The following is a 15,995-nucleotide window of genomic DNA, read 5'->3' as shown; positions in this document are numbered from 1 at the left end:
TTCCTTTGGAGAGACGAGCGACAAGCGTGGACGCGGGCGGGAGGACGCAGGATCGCCTAGTGTGACAGGTAAGTAGCGACCCCCATCCCCAGCGATGTCGCTGGTGAGATCTGCCTGTGTGGCAGCTCACTAGCGACCACTTAGCGATGCACCAGGGATCCTGACCGCGTCATATCGCTGGTCGGGATCGCTGGTACATCGCTAAGTGTGACAGTACCTTTAAAATGAAAGAAATCAATATATTTACTGGCTCGGTAAATATATGGATGGTCAAGGCTAACTGGAAATCTTACATCAGCACAACAAAACAGTTTACAAAGCTCAGTAAATCTCTATTTGAACCTTGTTTTTGACTCAGCTTATTGTGCTGCTGTGCACGCATTAATTGTAAAGATGTCTTGGGAACAATTTTGCTGAAAAATGCAAAGTACACCAAGAAATTGCTACTAAAAAAAGCCATGGTATGATTTTAGCAAGTTACAAAAATCATGTATTAGGTGAATTGGTTACCTTGCAATGCTATTATTCTGGTGCTGCCTCCACTGGTGTAACACATTGGAGAATGTAATACAGGTATCCTGACATCATTGATCTTCTTTGGATTCCCTGATGAAACTGAAATTAACAAAAGAACAAAATGCATTAAAGGAGTGGCCCAAAAACCAAAGGTGATTTCCATATTAAACATCTATTTAATTTAATAATCTAATTGCTATTTTAATATATCACAATTAAAAACTCCCGACTGTTCCCTTTCTACTCTAAATTCCTGTCTGTGTTTTTTTTTTTTTTTTTGCCATATCTCAGTTTTCCACTTTTGCCACACGTCAGTTTGTGAATTTTCAATCGTAAGTGCTGTTGCAGAAAAGTGAAAGTGTCTATGGGTAATAGCAGATCAGCCACAATGCTGTAGGCTACACAAACTTCCCAAGGTGTGTCGTCCAGTACTAAAGTATAAACTATCATTCACTATGGAGATTAAAACTGGAATCAGCACAAGAGCTGTGGGTCAGGAGCTTTAAAAAATGGGTTTCAATGTCAAAAAGCTATGCACGCCTAAAATCACCATTACGATAGCGAAATGTAAAGCACACCACTACTTGAATCTGGACTCTTGAAAAAGTGACAATATGAGGCAGTCTAATGGATAAATGAGGATTTGATAGAATGATGGAAAATACCATCTCGTGGAATACAGTACATAGTACCCCTGAAAAATTTTGTGAAGCACAAATATTGTTATGTTACTTTTATCAAGGGTTTTGGGTAAAACCCCTAATTTCAGCTATGGATAATGTTAATGCTAATGCAGATAAAGGGTTTTTAAACAAATGACACTTCTACTCTGGTGGTAACAGTTTGGAGAAGAACCTTTTCTGTTTCAGCATGACTGTTCATCAATGTACAAAGTAAGGTCCATAAAGACATGATAGGGTGAGTTTTGAGTGGAGGAACTCAAGTAACTGCACAGAGCCTCAACTCCATTTAAAAACTTTGGAATTAATTGAAAAACCAACTAGGAGCCATATCTTGTCATCCACCATTGGTGCCTGACCCATAAATGTTCCTTTGCCTGAATTGTCACACTTAAAAATCTTGTGGAAAGACCTCCCAGATGTGTGTAGTCTGTTATACACTGCCATCAAAAAGTATTCATACCCTGTGAACTTTTCCACATTTTTTTCAATGTAAATATATTTATGTGATATACCAACACAAAGAAGCATGTATTTATGAAGTGTAAAGGAAATGATACAGGGTTTTCTAAATATTTAAAAAATATAAATCTGAAAATTGTGATGTGCAAATTTATTCTGCCCCCTGAGTCAATGCTTTGTAGCAGGGGTGGGATTCAAATTTTTAACAACAGGTTCTGTGTTTGTGTGTAGGAAAACCACACCCATTTTAAGCCACACCCATTTTAAGCCACACCCATTTACACACACCTTTTCCTCAAACATATACAAGTAGGAGCGTGGTCAAACAGTTGAAAAAAAATACATTTGAATGAGATCAGAACAGTGCACCTTCTGGCCAGCGGCTCTCCTAACCCGAGTGTGACAGCTGCATATATTTCTATGCAGCTGTCTCACTTGACTGACCGGCTGGCCAGGCTGTGCACTACATTCTGATTCATACGACAGTCTGTCTGTGTCCTAACGGTAATTAAAAGTCCCATTAGGCAGCACAGGTCCCCAATAGGCAGCATAGGTCCCCAATAGGCAGGCACAGGTCCCCAATAGGCAGGCACAGGTCCACAGTAGGTAGCATTGTTCCCTATAGGCAGCACAGGTCCCCAATAGGCAGCACAGGTCCCCAATAGACAGCACAGGTCCACAATAGGCAGCATTGGCCCCCAATAGGCAGCACAAATCCCCTATAGGCAGCATTGTTCCCTATAGGCAGCACAGGTTCCCAATAGGGAGCATTGGTCCCCAATAGGCAGCACAGGTCCCCAATAGGCAGCATAGGTCCCCAATAAGCAGGCACAGGTCCCCAATAGGCAGGCACAGGTCTCCAATAGGCAGCATTGTTCCCTATAGGCAGCACAGGTCCCCAATAGGCAGGCACAGCTCCCCAATATGCAGGCACAGGTCCCCAATAGGCAGCACAGGTCCCCATAGGCAGCACATACTGACCTGGCATTGCAGTATCATACACAGTGACAGGCTGCGACGCGTCTGAAGTAGTCCCGTGGTTGAGGCCTCCTGGATGGCCAGGCCCTGCACCGCCCATCCTGCTCCTCCCACCACCCATCCTGCTCCTCCGGGTGTGAACACACACACTGGCAGCAAACCACATCCGCACTGCCGGGTGATAGAAATTCTGGCACACAGCACAGGCAGGCCACAGACGAGTCCAGCGCAGGCTCAGCCAACACTGACTGGGCAGCGGCAGTGACTCCTCCAGCGAGCTCCAGTTACCCGCCAATAGCCGCACTGCCGCAGGAATCAGTGTGCGGGGCCGCCGGGGTGTGCTGTGCTCAGTCCCAGTAGTCAGGCAGAGTACATATCAGAACGCGGTATCCGGCGGGCGGGGCTAGCAAGCAGAGCAAGAGTCCTCCTCTGCTCTGGCTCTTGCCTGCAACATCAAAGTACCGGATTGTGGCTCTGGATCTCCCCTGCTGCTTTTTTAACAACCTGTTCCACTGAACCGGGGAGAATCGGTTGAATCCCACCCCTGCTTTGTAGGACCATCTTTCACTGCAAGTACTGCTGCAAGTCTTTTGGGATTGGTCTCTACCAGCGTTGCACAGCTAGAGGCTAAAATTTTGCCCATTCTTCTTTGCAGACTAGCTGTAACACAGTGAGATTGGTTGGATGAGTCTGTGATTAAACATTTTCAAACCTTACCACTGGTTCTCAATGGGATATAGGTCTGAACTGTGACTGGGACATTCACAAACATGAATATGCTGTGATATAAACCTTTAAAGTGTGACTGTCAGTATGTTTAGGGTCATTGTCCTGCTGGAAGGTGAATCTACGCCCCAGTCTCAAGTCTTTTGCAGCCAAAGACAGGTTTTTCTCAAGTATTGCCCTATATTTAGTTCCTTCCATCTTCCCATCAACTCACACCAGCTTCCCTTTAACTGCTGAAGGAAAGCATGTGTAGGGAAGGTGACCTGATGGACGGACTTGTCTGTAGGGAGAAGGGACAGTTTGTGCACTGTAGATGGATGGTTGTAATGACAGAAGGGAAACAGCTGAGGAATATGGGAAAGGAGTGCAGTACATTAGTTTGACCACAAGATGGCAGGGGGGTGCGTGAGTACAGGACTTGACAGCAGCTTATGGCTTTAGAAACCGCTTAGTCATGGGGGGCGGGGAGACAGGAACCCAGGAGGGGATTTCCCGAGCAGGGAGATAAATAGGACAGGACGGGGTTCCAGAGAGTTCCAGTCCCGGGAGGAGCTCAGGAGGAGAAGAGACAGTGAAGGAGAAAGGACAGCAGTGGAGAGCTCGACCAGGGGACTGAAGAGAAAAGACAGTCAGGGGTTGGCCCCGACACAAAGAACCGCAGAACAGACGAGGCCCCAGGGGAACCAAATTGATGACGACCTCGGACTGGTGAAGCGCTGGCGGTAGATAGGCCTAGGGCAGCCCCAGTAAAAGAGCCGCGAGGAACGTCACTACGACAAAAGGAAGGTGCAGGTACCCGGGCCTGAATACAGAGAGCTGTAAAGGTGCTGCGGTGTATGGCTACGATCGTCAGGAGGACGGCCAATAAACTCGGACCTGTTGTACCCGAAAATCTGCCTCCATCTCGTTCCTTTGACGTCTGTGCGCTGTAAGCAGTGGACCACCCCCCAATCCGGGCCATTACTACACATGAACATAATATTATGCTGCCGCCCAGCACCATGTTTGATGGTGGGGATGATATAAATGCACTTCACAATTTAAAAATTTATATTTTTCAAATATTTAGAAAAACATGCATCATTTCCTTTTATATTTTACAAATATTTGCTACTTTGTGTTGGTATATCATATAAAATCCCAATAAAAAGCACTTAAATGGGTTGTCCACTACTAGGACAACTCCTTCTTGATCTAAATGTTTGGCTCTGATAAAATAAAAAACCTATACTCACCTCCCGTGCTGGTGCCGTTCCAGTGGTGTCAGCACTCACAGTCCCGGGGCTCTTGTGCGGTTGTTATGACACTTGAGCCCGACACCCAATCAGCACTGACAACACTGCCCCCGCCTTCGAACAAATTGAACATGAAGAGGAAATCAGGGGTACATCTGCAGCCCTGACTTCCTATTTATTTCCTAGCAACATGTAAGATTGGCGATTGGATTGACAAGGTTCAACCTCTGGGATTCGTACTGATCAGCAGGACAGGGTACTTTTATTCCATTTAGAATGGAACAGCAGTGTACATGCGCAACTGTTCTGTTTATCCCCTATGTGCTTGTTTTTTTTTCAGCTACCTCATTGAGTATGAATGGAGCAGCAATAAGGTGTGCGCACTACTGCTCCATTCTAATGCGGAAAATGTACCTCGTTGGTGAAAAAAATTGTCAATTCTACTAATCAGTGCAGGTTACAGTGGTCAGAGAGGAACTGACCAATACATTATCATTAATGAGAGCGAGTGTGCTCGTTACTTGAGTTTTCCGAGCATGCTCGGGTGTTCTCCGAGTATTTTGGGCATGCTCGTAGATTATTATTTGCGGCTGCTAGACAGCCTGAATACATGTGGGAATTCCCTAACAAACAGGCAATCCCCACATGTATTCAAGCTGGCTAGCAGCTGCAAATCATGCAGCTACAGGGACACAAACATAATCTACGAGCACGCCCAAGACACTCGGAGAACACCCGAGCATGCTCGGCAAACAAGTAATGAGCACACTCGCTTATCACTAGTTATCATCTATCCTTTGCATAGTAAATAAACTGTTTTCTTTGGACAAACCCATTCATTTTGAAAAGGATGCTCAGCAGGCTCTATAGGTATAATAGACAAGTGTTCACATTATTTTAGCTATATGATATTTTGGTATACATTTTCGTAAAGGGTGGCTTTTTTTAGTATAAAACTTCAACTATTGCATGTTTCCTAATGTCTTTCATTTCACATAATTTTCTAACTATAGTAAAAAAATATATATATATGTAAAGCCAGGTTGACATCAATGTCAGAAGCTCAATCAACAATTATTGAAACTTCTATCAACAATAATGGGAGAAATGACAATTGAGTACTGTTGCAGCAGCACTACTATTGCATGATGGAAACCATTATGTCATGTCATAGATCCTATTGACTTAGAACGATGCCCATTGTGCACAATTGGCATCCATTGTGTAACTAAGTCTAACTCTATGTACATATGTGAACATAGCTGAACTCCTAAATAATGAGAATCAGCTGGTTAAAATATATAAGAAAACATGAATCCAACAAACATGGATCTAATAAAATGTAATAAGTAAATTGCCATGCACAGAAGTCCTGTATAATATATATATTTTTCTTTTCAGGAATAAGTATATCCATTCATGGGTCTAAAAATCAACTGCAGATTCATCAAAGGAAAAGTGTGGCAAATAATTCTGTGCCGAACGATCACATAGTGGTTAGACATTCCTCGCTGCCTCCCGTCAGAAGGGCAATAAGGATGGAGGCTTCATCTTCTGGCAAGTGCGCTATCTCAAATGGAAACACAGAGATTCATTATCCAGGTAGACATGCTTTTCTTTCTAAACCTTGAAAATGTGATGACTGCTGATTGGTAAATTTGGTGTAAAAGCCATTGGATAAACATGGCACAGGACCTGTTTCTTACAGAATTGTGCCAAGGACCTGAATACATTATTTCCTTGTGGAGAAGGTGGTTCCTCATGAGTTTAGGAAAAGGTTATTTACAACTCATATACTCAATCTTTGAGATGTCAATGAAGTGTCAAAAACAGTGGCAGAATTTTTTAAAAAAGTCTACATTTTTATTTAACATACTGAATAATATGAGTAGGAGGAAACGTCTCAAGGATATTAGAAAAATGACATTGGAGTAGATGAGGTGTGGCAGGGTTGGAGTACATTGTTTTCCCCCATCGGGCTCGTGGGGGGTTTAAGCCACCCTTCTCTGGATCAATTAGGTTGAAATAAAGTTCAGCTTGCGGTATAGTGCATAAACTGAATCCCTATGGAAAGTGTATTTGACACGATTATAAAGTAAAGGGAAACAACATGGCAATTTTCATGATTTACTTGAATATTTTTATGATATGAGGCCTTGTAGATGATGTTGTACTTGTGTAACCAATAGCTGTAAACCAGATCAATTAAACTATAAACCTGTAAAGGCAATGTATAAGATTAATGAGATTGTGATCTTACTGAATTGATGATAAAGATAAAAACCTGGAAATAAACTCTACAAATACAGTTCATTAGTGAAAGAGCAGTATTGATTTACTAGACCCACTCGTAGGGTATGAGAAGGTATCTACTAAACTGATTGAAAGACCTGCAGTCTGGTCAGAGGTTGGATGGATCACAGTGTCCTTTACATTATGTGTATTTACTGTATAAAACAATAGTTGTGAATTTTTTTCTAGGTGTTAAAGACATAAATATATTCTTTGATGACTTGGAAGCTGCAAACAGTCCCTCCAAAGACGATGACTCTTTGCTACATGCTGGTAATTTGACAAGTATGTCAGACGAAGTCAGCAGATTAGATGCTGAAGGAGAGGTAAGATGTTTGGGCATTTAAATACTGACAACAAGAAACAGAGACAACGATAGATATGAACGAATACAGTGAAATATCTAGACATTGTATATAGTATTCAGTGGATATAAAATGTATACTTTCCACTGTAAAATATCAGATTTTTATCATGTAAAAAAATCATACCGAGAAGAATCATTTCAGAACTTTTTCCACCTTTAATGCCTCCCATAATCTGCACAAATCATTTAAGAAACAAACTGATATCATTTTGAAGGGGAAATAAAAATAACAAAACTAAAATAATGTGGTTGGGGATGGTGTGTTCAGAATTTGCAAATCATATTTAAATTCATGTTAAATAGTAGTCAGTACGCAGTGACCATCATTGAAAGTGATTCTGATTAACCCCATATAAAGTTTAGCTTTTCTAGGAGGATGTTCTTGATATTTTGTTATCCCAGCCATGGTCCATAAACAGCTTCCAACACAACCAAAGGATCTCATTGCTGAAAGTTATGTCATCAGAGAGGTACAAAAAAGGCATTAGAAAAACCATGGAACATGGAGAAGATAGTAATCAAAAAGTAGCTTAAATGTGACACAAAGTGACATTACCTAGGGATGGACATGCATCAAAAATTGATGAAAAGACAACAAGGAAATTAATCTGAGACGCTGCCAAGAGTCATACAGCAACATTAAAGGAGGTGCAGGAATTTCTGGCAAATACTAGTTGAATACTGCATGTGACAACAGTCACCTATATTCTTCATATGTCTGTCCTGTGGGGTAGAGTGGCAAGATAGATGCTTTTTCTTACAAAGAAAAACATCCCAGCCCTGCTATGTTTTGCCAAAAGCTACATCAGGTATGTCAAAAGCATGTGGGAAAAAGTGCTAGTCTCATGAGACCAAGGTTGATTTTTTTTTAACATAATTCCAAAAGGCATGTTTGGCTCAAATCCAACACTCCACATCACTACAAGAATATCATATCCCCTACAGTGAAGCATGGTGGAGCCAGCATTGTGCTCTGGAGCAGTTTTGGCAGTAGGAACTGGGGCTTTAGTCAAGTTGCAGGGGATACTTCATATATCAGTCAATTTTGCATCAAAACCTTCATGCCTTTACTAAAAAGATCAAGAATGAATAGGAATTTCACCTTTTCACCTTTCAGTATGACAACAACCCTAAGCATACATTCAAATTGCCTAAAGAATAGCATAGTTAGAAGATCAGGATACACCAGCCAGAACCCATATCTGAATCCACTTGCAAATCTGTGGGTTGACGTGGAGGATGTACACAGGAGATGCCTTTGCAGTCTGACAGATTTGGAGTGCTACAGTAAGGAAGATACAGGAAAAATATATATCTTGTACCGTTTTAGCCAGTAGATGGAAAAATATTAAAATTTGAGAGTCCTCCTTGGTTGATACCTTTTAATGGCTAACTGAAAAGATGGTAATAAATTGCAAGCTTTCGATAATACTCAGGTCTCTTCATCAGGCATAGACTAATACAAAATCTGAAGAGTCACATATTTATGTACAAGAGGACACAGGAATAATGCAATAGATAAGACAAGTGATGTGAAGCAGAACAATCAATGTGGGACGGGGAGAAAACAGTTGTGGCCTTAAATATTGGAACAGTTAATAAATAAGGAGTGTTGTGATTGAAGTCTGGTCCATGCCCCCAAATGGTGTGAGGAGCACATTGCAGAGTTGATATAGGAATACATACATTTATTCCTGCACTGACAAAGCTTGGCAAAAGTTTATAATCCAAAATTTTTCTGTCTCTGAGATTTGAAGTTACCTTTTAATACCAGTAATTTCATGGTGCTGTGATCAGGGATACAAAAATGTTTGGCCACAGGTAGACCTATTTTTTTTTCTTTAATTGTCTGGCAATGAGAATTCATCCTTGTTCTAATTTTTGCCCTGTCTCCCCTACATACAGACCCCCAGCTGGACATTTGGTACATATAAGTAACAACATTTCATTAGGGTCTCGAAAGTTCGCAATTTATTACCATCTTTTCAGTTAACTATTGAAAGGTATCAACCACTGAGGACTCTCAAATGTTAATATTTCACTGTAAGGTAGAGGAAGCAAAGATTGCCATTTCTAGATGTGCTATGCTGATAGACTCCTACCCAAAAAGACTGCTATCATAAATTCAAAGGGTGCATGACCAAAGTATTAGTGTAAGGTTGTGCATATTTATGCCACCACATCATTTTAGTTCTTTATTTTTCTTTTTCCACCAGAAAAGATTTGTTTGTTTTTCAATTGAATTGTACAGATTATGAGTGGCATTAAAGATGGAAAAAGTTCTGAAATGATTCTTCTTGGCACAATGTTAACATGACAAAAGCCTGGCATTTTAACAGAAGTGTGTAGACTTTTTATATCCACTGTATGTACTACAGTCTACTTCAAGCATATCATAGAGGTGAGTCCCTGGTTGGGGACGTTTGCCTATTGGTCAAAGTGGAGTGCAACTACAAAATGTATTTCTTACTTTAGAGGACCTGGCGTTTCCCATGCGAGGGTGAGTTCACATGGCCACAAGTTTGCAAATTGCTACATGCAGTCTTGTGTCTGCACACTCACATGGGAAATACAGAGGAATCGCACACTGTCATGATTTGATAGTATGCAGTCACTCTCTGCTATTAGAACGGCGGCGGAATTTTCTTACCAACCCGAAAAATCTATTTAATATCAAGCTGATTGGACAATATCAAAGTAAGATGGTCTAATTGACAATGAGAGTAGAGCACCCAGTTGACAATTTATTCAAGCATTTTTAAGAGCAATAAGGGGAGATGCTTAGGAATTGTAATTTTATGCGTAATGCAAACATTTACTAAATATTACAAGTTAGGAGTGGCGATAGGTCCTATTAAAGGGAAGCTAACATCAGCAGATGACCTATTAATATTATGTATTTGTGTTAAATGCTTTTTTATTGCTTTTGTGTGACAAGAGTCATGGTAGTAAATATATATACTACTTACTGTAAGTAAAGGGAGGTCAAACAATTCGAGGTCAGGTCCAAGAAATGGCGCAGTACGACAAAGGGAAGTCAGATACAAAGTCAATACACGAGCCGAGGTCAGGAAAGCTAGAGAGACAAGACAGTTTACAGAGAGCAGGCACAAGCAAAGTTAGGTCACAAGCAAAGGGTCTGAGTCCGGGAAGAGAATCAAGTCAAGCTGGGTCAGGCACAGAGTGGAGAGGGATCAATGTTCCACAGGCAACGGCAAGTGTACGATTGACACTGGGGGGAGGAACTAGCATGCTTAAGTAGAAACCTGATTCCGGAAAATGAACACAGGTGATTGCAGCACAGACCCAGCACAGACTGACAGCCCTGACACAAAGTAACAAAAAGACAGAAACAGAGTGGAAATTGTGACATTTTGACATTTTTTTTTTCATAGCACAATCTGTATTATCTGTATTAAAACATTGAAATATTGCAATTTTAACATTGGCCACTGGGGCTTTTTTAGACTCTACCCTCCTGTTGTTTCAGGAAACAACACATGTGCATAGCCGCATAGTCACAGTAGCCTGATTCCGACCCTATCTTTTGTATTAAAGCATCTAATGAGTATGTTCAAAAGTAATTGTGAAGCGCAGTTCAGCTGTGGCATCAACTGTAAATGGTGGATCCTGAGTTGTCATCTGGTATAGAGGTGTTAACTGTCATTGTAATTCAGCCCCTGATGAAAATACAGGAAATATGAGTCTAACACAGCTGTAAGACACTGAGAAAAATTCAAGAAGATTACTATTTTTTTTTGGTTTAAAGATTGGGTTGTGAAAAAAATTTTTTGAAAAACTACGTCACACAAAAACCCTATTTAAACTATAAGTCATTTTCCAATCAAAGCTTTCCTCTAAATAGTACCTGATGTGCAATTAGTCAGCGATCATTCGCTCAAACAGCACATTGCTGAACGATGAGACCTTGCATAGCTCATGCTGTTCTTGTCATGTCTATATCTTAATACTCTGTATGAGCCTTCTAATGTTTTCTCGGCAGCTTACAAGTTGCCCTAAGGCTGTACTAACTATACATTGTCACGAATGAGAAACCTTGGAACAGGGAATCCTCAGATTGGTTCCATTTTATCTCCTCATGTTTTACCATGCGTCAAGTGAACCTTCCGCAAGGTGATCCTTCCTTTATCATCCATTTGGCTTCTAATCCACATAGAGAAACTGAGAAGGACGATGATCTTTTTGCTGCCTTTTTCCGACTCTGCTCATTATTTTCACATTACTTTGAGCTGCTGCGTATTTTCTCGTAAGAGTACAGAATGCAGGCATTTTTTCTGCCAGCTTAAACTTATTGTCGAGCAGTATAAAGGGTATTAAATAATGGAAAGACAGAAATAATTTTAGAAAGGTGAACTTCAAAGCACTTTGAGAATCCAATATAGATAATGTATGGCTCCATGTAGGGTCTATGAAAGAATCTCGTTTTTTTTGTAATACATTTACGTATACCGTATGTCTACGGCTGTTTCAGATATTTATTTCTGGGACAGATAATGAGGTGGAATTTTCCCTTGCAAATCCATGCATATGCATGTTTGCCAAATTATAAAAAACTATGTGCGCACAGTTTCTGTGTAATTTAGATCATGGCCGTGAGTCAATAAGATTTATGTATTTTAATCACTATTTAAATGTCCACTTTTTATTATTCTATCTTTGTTTTTCACGAGTAGAACAAGTACACATTATAATCTACAGTGCTGTTCACATGTTCATGTTTATTTCGGACCTTGTGCCGCAAAACAGAATTGTGGAGACATGTTCGTAAAAATTAATCATGGAGACATGTTCGTTTTTTATCTAAAGCGGGAGTCACACAACAGCGATCTCGCTAGCGATATCGCTGCTGAGTCACAACTTTTGTGATGTAACAGCAATCTCACCAGCGAGATCGCTGTTGTGTGACAGCGATCAGCGACTGGCCCCCCTGCTGATCGCTGTAAAAAACCTCTGGACATTGTTTTGGTCGCTGGTCTCCCGCTGGCCAGTACGCATCGCTGCGTGTGACTGGCAGGAGACCAGCGATCAGCTGTAAAAAATAGAATTAAAATAAAAAATATTGTTATTCTCACCTTCCGACGTCCCGCGCAGCATTCCTCTCTCCACGCTCCGGTCCCAGTGATCCTTTGCACGAATGACCGCGAGACTTCGCGTTCCCGCGAGACCGTGATGTCTCGTGGTCATTCTCGCAAAGGATCACTGGGACCGGAGCGTGGAGAGAGGCAGGATGGCTGCGCGGGACGTCGGAAGGCAAGAATAACAATATTTTTTATTTTAATTCTATTTTTTACAGGGATGGCAAGCGATGCCGGGCGCTCAGCATCGCTGTGCTAATCGCTGGTGAAGCTGTCTGTGTGACAGCTCACCAGCGATCACATAGCGACTTACCAGCGATCCTGACATTTTGATATCGGTGTCGGTATCGCTGGTAAGTCGCTATGTGTGACTCCAGCTTAAGTCTTGGATCAAAATCATGCATACCAATCTCTGGGTCTATGAAAGTTACGCAGATGCCACCCATGTGCTATTAATAAGTAAGAGAAGTTTTGAAAATTTTTGTCATAGGAGAAAATCACTGATGGTAGAAATGGACACACTAACAAAAAAACTAATGAAAATCTGATCCAGCACACTGTTGAAATATTTTCAGGAAAACTAAATATAGTTTTGACAAGGTAATGGTCACTCCCCAGGTAAAGTCTAGTATAAGGCATGCTCCTGTAAGCCACGTGTTTGTCCAGCCTAGAGCAGAATGGTTGCTTGTTAGTAATCACTGTTCCCATAGAGTACTTTCACACTACATTTTGTCCCATGTACAGTGATCCCGTTGGGACTTATGTCAGAACCCCTGCAAAATGGGATTCGAGTGTATGTGCCAACGGGACCATTGACAATAATGGTGCCGACAGAGTCAACATGTGCCCTTTCATGCACCATTTTCAGGCATATATGTCTACTGGAGGTAGACACTCAGACGCAGTCTAAAAGGTCTGAGCAGGGCTTCCATCAGGGCATTACTGCCCTTACTACTGTATGGGGCCCAGTGATTTGAACCAAAAAGGGGGGCCCGCACACACTGGCAGCCCGATCTGCCCTCGGGCTCCCCCTCTCTTTGCTTCTCCTCATCGGGCCCCTGTACATTTTGTTCAAGGCTTCCAAATGCCCGATGCATAACAACACTGTGGTGTTTTAAAGATACACCACAGTTTTAATGCATCCGACGAACGGAAATGGGCACTGTACCTTTAAACTGCGGCGGCCGGCCCAAGTGCATCATGGTCCTGACATCACACGCTGCTCTACTTCCTCATTCGGGAGCAGAGCAGCGTGCAGTCTGCCACATGGGTGGGGGCAGACGGCGGCGGACAGACCAGACTGGACCGAACCAAACGAACAGGCAGAGATGACGGGCGGGCGAGCAGGGTGAGTCTCTCTGGCAGCGGTGAGAAGAGGCTCACCATGGCTGGCTGCGTCTGGACTGGTAGCGTGTGGCTGATGAGGGAAGGTGAATATTGACTGGGTGCCCACATCCAACAGGGCCCCCAGTCACCACTAGCATCCCCCTGTTTTTGCCCAAGGGCCATCATACTGTTATTGCCTGGGGGACATTATACTGTTTTTGCCCAGTGGCCCTGCATCCAACAGGGACCAGGGGGAGGCTAGTGGGGACTGGGGGCTGCGTCCAACAGGGTCCAGGGGGCAGCTAGTGGGGACTGGGAGCCGTGTGACCGTCTAATGGGGCACAGAGGGAGGCTAGTGGGTACTGGGGGCCACATCCATCAGGGCCCACTAGGCTCCCTCTGGGCACTGTTGGACGATGGGCCCCAGTCCCCACTAGCCTCCCCCTGGGCATTGTTGGACAAGGGCCACCAATCCCAACTAGCCTCCTCCTGGGCCCCCAGTCTCCACTAGCCTCCCCCTGGAGCGTGGTGGAGATGGAGCTAGGGTGGAGGCGGAACTTGGGGTGGAGCCTGTGTGGAGTCTCAAGGGTGCCCCGAAAATTTTGCCAGTATGGGGCCTCGAAATACCTAGTGGCAGCCCTGGGTCTGAGAGTTAGTAGGCGTACATGACAGAAAAAAGATGAACGACAAAGCACACGTTGACTTTGTCAGCACCATTACAGTCAATGGCCCCATCAGCGCATATGATTGAATCCCATTTTGCAGGGGAGTTAGGACGTAAGCCCCAATGTGACCACTAAGCATGGGGAAGAACGCAATGTGAAAGGCGTCTTTCAGTGCCGAGTCCTGGATTCCAACCAATGATAACATCCGAATCTGTTTTTTATGCTCTCCCCATCTTTGGGTAATATGTTGGAATTAAATAAGCAAGCAAAATATATAAGCAAGAAAAAGAAGTAGAGCACCGGGAAATGTGGTGCAGAGAACAAAGAATCATAGAATGTTAGAGTTGGAAGGGAAGGGACCTCCAGGGTCATTGTGTCCAACTGCCAGCTCAATGCAGGATTCACTAAACCATCTCAGATATTGTGAGAACTAGCAGAACTAGTCAAATGGCACATTGTACCCCAGAGATATGGAACCTGTAGGTTGGATGCATCATGCCCAGATCACTCAGGTCTCTAAAGATCAGAGACAAAGAGATTGAAGTGATTGATTAGTTATTTTAAGAAATAGCAATACTACATGTGTCAAGCAAATAGCAAGAGGTACCTGGCCTACTGACTTTATGATTAGCAAAACTGTATCGTTCTTGTTAAGTACAAGACTTTTGGATATGGGACGGATCCCCACTCCATCTTAAAACAGCCATAACTACAGTAAACCTAAGCACTAGAATAAATACACAAAACACACTATTTTTGGTTGTCAAACTGGCCACAGCTTTATTTAAATACAAGATTAAAACAATCACAGTAGGAGTCAGGTGAAGTGCTAGTATATTGGGATTCATAAGTACTGTGATATCCCCTCCTGTCTGTCATACAGAACCAGGCCAGACAGCCATAAAGGGGCGGCACGCACTGGCTTCCCATTCAAGCAGAGCCAGTAAACTTTCAGGGCACCAATGACCCTATTATCCTCACTCCTGTGCTTAACCACTGTGCCCGCCCCTGATTGACGTTACCATTACAACGTCCTTGAGGCTGGCCACCAAAGCCGAGCCTGTTCACCACCATGAGGTTTTTTACTTCCTCTATTAGTTAAAATACGTCCACCTTAACTTGTCCTCAACTTCCACCTGACTCCTAAACCGCAAAGCTGTGATGGGTTTATCCAAGTCACATTTTTTTTTTACACTTTTTTATAAATCACTTTTGTAAACTTATAAACTAAAAGTCCCTGCAAAAGCATTAAGAGAAGTTTACTTGGCAAACCTCTGACTCACAAAGAGTCATCCTACCACGCTCAGGAGAGGAAAAAACCCCTGTGGAGGAAACCTCTAGGGAACTATGGCTGAAGGACTTCCCTTCCCTTGGGCTTAGAAGGTTAATGACAATATTAACTCTTTATAATCATGATAAAATTTGACCTGGTAAAAGTTATACAATAGCAAATTCAAAACAAAAAATACAATAAAGCATTCGTCATTATTGAAGTAATAATTAAAATGTTTTAGGACTGTGATGATAACAGGGCGGGAGTGGCACACCACTTAAAATCTACACCGTTATAAACACAAAACTGCAGGAGTTAAAAGATCCGCCCTTCCCAAAGTCATGCCCTCCTCCACCTATTCCTCTGGTGGTTTCTGAGA

The 15,995-nt window shown here is 42.5% G+C and overlaps 1 protein-coding gene across 3 annotated transcripts in view; it reads left to right on the top strand.

The window, feature by feature from the left end:
• Window positions 1–15,995, top strand: part of ANO4 (anoctamin 4) — a 384,866-nt gene that overhangs the window by 184,186 nt on the left and 184,685 nt on the right. For all 3 annotated transcript variants that reach the window (XM_073545027.1, XM_073545026.1, XM_073545025.1), the window contains 2 exons: window positions 5,999–6,199; window positions 7,079–7,215. In XM_073545027.1, coding sequence (XP_073401128.1) covers window positions 5,999–6,199; window positions 7,079–7,215 — 338 coding nt within the window. The remainder of the gene's footprint in view (window positions 1–5,998; window positions 6,200–7,078; window positions 7,216–15,995) is intronic.

The sequence above is a fragment of the Dendrobates tinctorius genome, unplaced genomic scaffold, assembly GCF_039654945.1.
Source record: "Dendrobates tinctorius isolate UK_male_01 unplaced genomic scaffold, ASM3965494v1 ptg000139l, whole genome shotgun sequence".
Taxonomy (NCBI): Eukaryota; Metazoa; Chordata; class Amphibia; order Anura; family Dendrobatidae; genus Dendrobates; species Dendrobates tinctorius.
This window is presented reverse-complemented; position numbering and strand designations above follow the sequence as displayed.